The 7,428-nt window shown below is 40.1% G+C and overlaps 1 protein-coding gene across 1 annotated transcript; it reads right to left on the reverse strand.

Annotated features, from left to right (window-relative positions):
• Window positions 1-2,150: 2,150 nt before the first annotated feature.
• On the reverse strand, window positions 2,151-5,176 carry LOC112259006 (forkhead box protein L3-like). The gene is made up of 4 exons (XM_024433747.1): window positions 4,778-5,176; window positions 3,930-4,031; window positions 3,770-3,836; window positions 2,151-3,352 (listed from the first exon to the last, which is right to left on the reverse strand). Exons 1-4 carry the CDS (start codon window positions 4,921-4,923, stop codon window positions 2,882-2,884), a joined length of 786 nt encoding a protein of 261 aa, XP_024289515.1. The 5' UTR covers window positions 4,924-5,176; the 3' UTR covers window positions 2,151-2,881.
• Between the last annotated feature and the right edge of the window lie 2,252 nt (window positions 5,177-7,428).

A 7,428-nucleotide genomic window follows, 5' to 3' on the forward strand; every position in this document is an offset into this window, starting at 1 on the left:
TCAAACATTGGATTAGACATTGTGTTCTGTCTATGGTCTTAGTAAATTGCTTCCCAAATGGCACCCTATTCCCTACATAGTGCACTACTTTTGAGAAGAGCCCTACGGGTCCTGCTCATAAATACTGCACTATATAGGGAATAGGGTGTCATTTGGGACTCATCGTAAGCTCTGCCAGGCTTCCTGACTGGAACAAGTAGACATGTAACTGGAGGTGGAGGAGAAATGAGGCAAATGAGGGCTTACGCTTTATTTTACAGTCCGATGTTTACTTGCTATTTACTAAGAGTCGCAAGCTACCGTAACTACATAGTAATTAGCTAACAAATTACTCTAATTTCTTTTGAGATTCACTGAAGTGCCTCAACATATAAAGTGGTTCCTGCTTGCTAGGCAGTTAGATGCCAATTCTCAGTGAATAGTGATGTAAAATAAGGGATACTTCCCATATTTCTCTTACATCCTATTTCATTTCTTCCACCCTTCTCGTCATTTTGAACCCCCCGTTTGGGGTTTAGCAGGGACATCCTAACAGGTCTCCAGTAGCAGGAGGCATACAGGGCCTGAAGGAGAGACGGTAAATATAATCTAACTGTAAACACATCTAAACTGACATTGATTTGACATCCAGTGTTGATGTTCTCATTCAAAACACATTTAAAAGCCATTTTAAAACTGGCATATTCCACCCTGCAGAATCTACCCCATGCCCTTTAACTTGTTCAGTAAATGGGGCTTTGAATGGATTCAAATGTATGTGAGTCCTTTCTGGCTTCTCAGGCTATTCCAACCCATCTTCATTAGCTAGATGCAAGCCTGATATCATTACCCAGCAATCTGCATTCCATTGTAGGACTGGTACATAAGCAAGTCCCATACAACAAACTGCACCCCTACCCCCTCCAATCCCCTCCTACCACAGCTCAAAGAAATGGTTGTTAGTCAAGTAAGGAGAAATTACACAGCCTCTCCCATATACAAATATACACTGTATTGTATTGTTTATAAACAACAACACACATATTTATAATGAGATTCACGATCATAGTCATGTTGAAAATTACTCCCAAGAATGAAAATCCAATTATAAAATAAACGCTGTAGATTAAATGACTTACTTGTGTTTATGATTTAGATGTTATTAATGTTGCAGATTGTTCCTTTCCCAATTTCCTTCTCCCTATTCCACTCAATCTACACTGCGCTGCACTGCACATTTCAACATTACCTACCTGCAACATAGCCCACAGCAGGTTGACGTTTATTGGGATGAGTCTTGTCCTGGAGGCAGGCAGAACTGGGTGATTTCTGCTAGTTAGGCCAGCTGCAGAGTCAGGTTTTTTAAATAAATAAAGGTTAAAAAAAATGCTGACAGCCTCAAAATGCTTTTAAAATATTTTGCGAAAATGTTTGGATTAATAAAAAAACATTTCCCAAGAAAAATAAATCAAACATGAAATGAAGACGTTTAATAAAGGTAATAGACGCCGTTCTAGAACCCTTGAGTCCGCAGCTACAGCAATAATAGGAGGATTCATTGACAACATAATGTGTGTACCGACTTTTCCCCTGCCTGTGCTCTTTCTCTTTGGTGTCTCAACACAGACCCATGCAGACCCAGACCAGCCTTGCAGCACTTTATGCTAAGTTAATTTACCCAAATAGGCCTACATCCACAGCGCCACCTTATATCAACAGCTTCGTTAATGGAAACCTACTGATCCATAACAGTGGTGGTGCTAGACGTTGACTGGAGGGCCAAGCAGGTATGAATGTTAATATCACTGATCGATCACAGGATTTGCAAGGAGGCATATGCCGGTGTGTTTAATTATAATTGCGTCAGGGTGGTCGGGAGGGGGTTGCGGCAGTGTTATGGCAGGCCTCGTGTATTTGACTAGGGTCACATCTCGTTCTCACCTTGCAAGTGTAATGCTATATTAAATGCCACTCATGTTAAGTGTTGTTGTGTTCTGTTGAACCCCCTCCTGTCCTGAATGATGTAGTCACAGCATAATATAAAGGTTAAATTGAAAATTGTCCCTTCAAACAAGCAAGAGAAACCCGGCGATGATTGATATCCCTCCTCATAACAGGGAAATAAATGTTAGCAGAGGAGACCCCATGTGTAAACTCCTGCATACAATATATGAATATAATGTATTTTAATGGAGTGCCTGGATTAAATATGGACTATATCAATCTCAGGAGAATTTAAAAGGTCATTGGGAAAGATTAGGTTTGGCGAGGGCTCAGCCTGGATGAATTCAACCTCATGATAATTGCCTTCAATCACAACAAGGGTTGAAGTGGCTGAGTACCAGCTGTGACATGTGCCCTTTACCCTGTTCATTGCTTTGACACTTTCACTAACCCAAAACATTGTAGAGATTATTACCTTTTAATCTTAATAGTTTATGATGATATCACATTCCCTTCAGTTTGATCAGATTTCTCATACAGTCAGCATACTCTGTAATATCCTGTCCTTAAAATAGGCAAAATATTATATAGATTATAGATATTATATAGATTATAGATATTAAATAGGTGAATCATTATTTTCACTGACCTTCGTAACAGAACGTCCTACTTTATGAATAAAGCGTAATGTAAACATGTATGCCTTGGGACAAGAATATGAACAGTGTACAAGTTTCTTTTGAGTGTAGACTAATGTATATTTACTATAATCAGCTAGGATCCACAGCACAATACTTGACCTCTCTATGTTATTTAATCACAGGACAAGTCAATAAAATACCCCCTTGCACAAAAGGGCAGTCTTTCGATCTCTTCATTTACTAATTCAGATATGGAGGAGAAACCATCCAGTCTTTCAGATGTAGTCTCGCTCTCTTTGTAGTCAAGACTGTGACACTCACAGGGTCCAGAAGTGCAGGTTGAGGTGTTGGGGCTCCAGAACGTGTATGTGGGGCTCTGTTGTACCACTATGTGGGGGTCTGAAGCCCGGCAGAGGGGGGTCTGGGGTGGAGAGGATGTAGTCAATACTGAATTTAATTTCCGGTTCTGGTTTCCCCTGGCAGTTTGGGTTGAGGGGGTTGTGGTGACCTGGTCTGTGGGCAGGGCTGATGGAGCAGAAGGAGTCCGGGTTGGGGATAGGATCGGTCCGCCTGGTAGAGCCAATTTGTTGGTTGTTGATGTTGTTATTGTTGTTGTTGTTTACTGGGAGGAAAGGCTCCCCAGGCTCTCTGAAACCAATCTTCATGTTGCGTCGGCGCCGGCGACGGCGAAAGTTGCCATTCTCAAAGAGGTCGAGCATGGACTCACAACCGGTGGCGAAGGTCCAGTAGTTGCCTTTCCCCTTCTCATTTCCCTCTGTGCGGGGAACCTGAAGGGAAAATTAAAAAACACACCAAGAAGAAAAAATAAATAAACCCGTCATTTTTGAGATCACGCTCAAATGTGAATTCTACACACAGTACTGTAATGAAACAGTGTTATGTCTGTTACCATTTTTGCTGATATTGTGTGCAAAAAAGTATTTGCGTACAATTCATACAGTCGATTGGTATGTGTATGTAAACGTGTATGCCTGTCTTTACAGTTACCTTATTATTGTAATACATTTTCTAAGTTTCATACAATATTTAATCAATGAGGATAAAATATTATAGTCTTATATATTATTCTGACTGATATCAAGTGAAACTTGTATCGAAGATTGTGATAACATTTGTACTCTGATAATGATTCTTAATCAAATGATCAAATATCATCACACAACATGTGATAAAATGTCCGTTACCTTAACAAAGCAGCTGTTGAGAGAGAGGTTGTGTCGTATGGAGTTTTGCCATGCCCTCTGGTTGGACCTGTAGTGGATAAAGGAAACACTACTCTGTCAAACTGAATTTGTGGAAGGTATCCAGAAAATGTCTGTTGACTAGACATGTGAAGCTCCTGACCGGTAGTAGGGAAAGCGCTTCATGATGAACTCATAGATCCCTGACAGGGTGACCCGGTGCTCTGGACTCTGCTGGATGGCCATGGCTATCAACGCTATGTAACTGAGGAGAAAGGGCAGACAGAAAGTTACAAAAAGTAAAATGATTTATTTGTTGGTTTTCACATTGAAATTCACAAGAACATGGTTGGAGAGTAACTGATTACATGCCTCTTAAGGGGAAAGTAATCCAAAAGTACCTGAAAGTAATCAGGTTACATTACTGAATTTTGGTAATCCAAAAGTGACGTTACTGATTAAAATTTGGGACAGGTAACTAGTAACTGTAACGGATTACATTTAGAAAGTAACCTACCCAACCCTGACCAAGAATATATTGATAAAACTGATTCAAATTATATTCAAGGAAACTGGTTTAATATTCTTAATTATGATACTAATTTAATTTGGATATTGGTTGAAATACCACAATCTGATTAAAATAAAACAACAATATTTGGTTATTTGAAATGAAGAAAATAAGGAAACTGAGAATCTGGCTGGTCTATAGCCTACTTATAATTGGCTTTGTTTTGTTTCTTATAGGTTCATCTCTTTAACAGAATTTAAACTAATCCAGTAAAATGTTTTTAATGTGTTGCATTACATTCCTTTGGGATTTATATTATGGTCTATAAAATACCAAAATAATTGTAATTTCTTTCGTACTTTTTTACACATTAAAACTAACTAAACAAAGTAATATTTTAACATATTTTTATAATAGCTTAGATCATGAATAATGCTAATAACAATACTTGATAATTATATTATAAATTCATAAGCCTATATTAATCATAAGAATTCTACCTGTAAGCAGGTCGACACATCTTCTTGTCTTCATCAGTGCTGCAGGAAGGGTATCCATCTCCATCATAGTTGAAGCAGTTATATGGATACTGTGAGTTATCAAACATGTCTACACTTCCACACTGGCTATTATCGGACTGCTTCATCTAATTAACAAATAAAGGCGAGTTTTTACCACCCTCGAAATAAAAGCAGACACTTGTTTCCTTTACAGTGAATGTCAACGGTCTTCTACTCTAGCATACTCTACTCATAGTGGTAGCTACTGAGAATGAAGTCTACCTTCTCCCTCGTTGATGACTGGGTCCCAAGGAACCCCCACTCTCCTCCTGACTGGCTGACTGTTGGTCCCCAGCTACTGTAGGCTAGGCTAGCGCCGATAAGACATGCCATGCACCAAATGACTTGGCCAGCCCAACAAATGCTGTCTGCTTGAATGTCTGAACCCGGGGCGTGATCAACTGGTAGCTAGACTAATCTCTGTCTCACTTTGAATCTGGGTGGTCTATAGCCTACTTAGAATTGACTTTGTTTTGTTTCTTATAGGTTCATCTACCTAACAGAATTTAAACTAATCAAATTCTAGCAAACCTCACATCTCCATCACTCTCTTTCTATTGTTTGTCTTCAGCCTAACTCTTTAAAAAGTGTGTTGTGTCAAGATTATACTTTTTTCTGTCCAATTTTTTTTTTTTGTGTGTGTGTGTGTGTGTGTGTGTGTGTGTGTGGGAGGGGGTTTCCTTGTGTTTTAGTCAACAAGGAGAGTTTTGTAGATGCAGTCTATAACGCTGTATAATGGCCGCAAATTGTGTTTCCGTGAAACAGGGGATGTGTGTTCAGACAGGCTCCTAAAGGGGCATGTAGGTCTCTCCAGGCAGCTGACACAGACCGGAGAAAACAGCCCGTGGCGAGGCCTCCATGTGTGGTCTGCTGGGATCCAGTAGATTAATTGTTGTAGCGGCCCTTTGTGTGATTATATCAATGCGACCAGAACCGTTTTAAAATGCAATTCTGTGTTTACTAATTCTATACTAATGGGGCAAATAAGTATCAACACCCATGTCAATTTTAAAGAGTCAAACAAGATTGAACATTTTAGATGTCTATGTCCAAATAAAAATAGTCCTATTCTCAGATCATGTAATTGTGCATTTTCCAAATGAATAAAACATTCAAGTAATGGCATGAAAAATGTGCCCAACCATATGCTGGCAGCCTAGGTATGGTGCATTAGGAATGTTCTCAGAAAGTATTCAGACCCTTATCCTTATTCTAAAAAATATTAAATAGGTCCCCCCCCCCCATCAATCTACACACAATACCCCATAACAGGTTTAGCCATTTTTGCAAATTTATAAAAAATATGTTTATAATATATAATATTTATATAATAATATTTACATAAGTATTCAGACCCTTAATTCAATACTTTGTTGAAGCACCTGTGGCAGCAATTACAGCCTTGAGTCTTCTTGGGTATGACGCTACAAGCTTGGCACACCTGTATATGGGGAGTTTCCCCCATTCCTCTCTGCAGATCCTCTCAAGCTCTGTCAGGTTGGATGTGGAGTGTTGCTGCACAGCTATTTTCAGGTTTCTCCAGAGATGTTCGATCGGGTTCAAGTCTCAGCTCTGGCTGGGCTAGTCAAGGACATTCAGAGTCTTGTTCGGAAGCCACTCCTGCTTTGTCTTGGCTGTGTGCTTAGGGTCGTTGTCCTGTTGGAAGGTGAACCTTCGCCCTAGTCTCAGGTCCTGAGCACTCTGGAGCAGGTTTTCATCAATGATCTCTCTGTACTTTGCTCCGTTCATCTTTTCCTCGATCCTGACTAGTCTCCCAGTCCCTACCACTGAAAACATCCCCACAGCATGATGCTTCACCATAGGGATGGTTGCAGGTTTCCTCCAGGCGTGATGCTTGCCATTCAGACCAAAGAGTTCCTTCTTGGTTTTATTAGAGCACTGTTTCTCATGGTCTGAGAGTCTATAGGTGCCTTTTGGCAAACTCCAAGCAGGCTGACACGTGCCATTTACTGAGGAGTGGCTTCCGTATGGCCACTCTATCATAAAGGCCTGATTGGTGGAGTGCTGCAGAGTTGGTTGTCCTTCTGGAAGGTTCTCCCATCTCCACAGAGGAAGCTCTGTCAGAGTGACCATTGGGTTCTTGGCCAGCTCTAGGAAGAGTCTCGGTGGTTCCAGACTTCTTCCATTTAAGAATGATGGAGGCCACTGTGTTCTTGGGAACCTTCAATGCTGCAGAAATATTTTGGTATCATTCCCCAGATCTGTGCCTCAACACAATCCTGTCTCAGAGCTCTACGGACAATTCCTTCGACCTCATGGATTGAATTTTGCTCTGACATGCACTGTCAACTGTGGGACCTTATGTAGACAGGTGTGTGCCTTTCCAAATTATGTCCAATCAATTGAATTTACCACAAATGGACTCCAATCAAGTTGTAGAAACATCTCAAGGATAATCAATTGAAACAGGATGCACCTGAGCTCAATTTTGAGTCTCATAGCAAAGGGTCTGAAGACTTACAGTAACAGTAAAAAGTTTTGGCACATTCAAGGGTTTTTCTTTATTTTTACTATTTTATACATTGTAGAATAATAGTGAAGATATCAAAACCATGAAATAACACATATGG

Source organism: Oncorhynchus tshawytscha, linkage group LG27 (genome assembly GCF_018296145.1).
Source record: "Oncorhynchus tshawytscha isolate Ot180627B linkage group LG27, Otsh_v2.0, whole genome shotgun sequence".
In the NCBI taxonomy this organism is placed as follows: Eukaryota; Metazoa; Chordata; class Actinopteri; order Salmoniformes; family Salmonidae; genus Oncorhynchus; species Oncorhynchus tshawytscha.

Coding starts and splice junctions, on each gene's coding strand:
- LOC112259006 (XM_024433747.1), bottom strand. CDS start 4,923: ATGAAGCAGTCCGATAATAGCCAGTGTGGAAGTGTAGACATGTTTGAT. Junction 4,032..4,777: donor ATGTGTCGACCTGCTTACAG/GTAGAATTCTTA, acceptor CTTTCTCCTCAG/TTACATAGCGTTGATAGCCA. Junction 3,837..3,929: donor AAGCGCTTTCCCTACTACCG/GTCAGGAGCTTC, acceptor TATCCACTACAG/GTCCAACCAGAGGGCATGGC.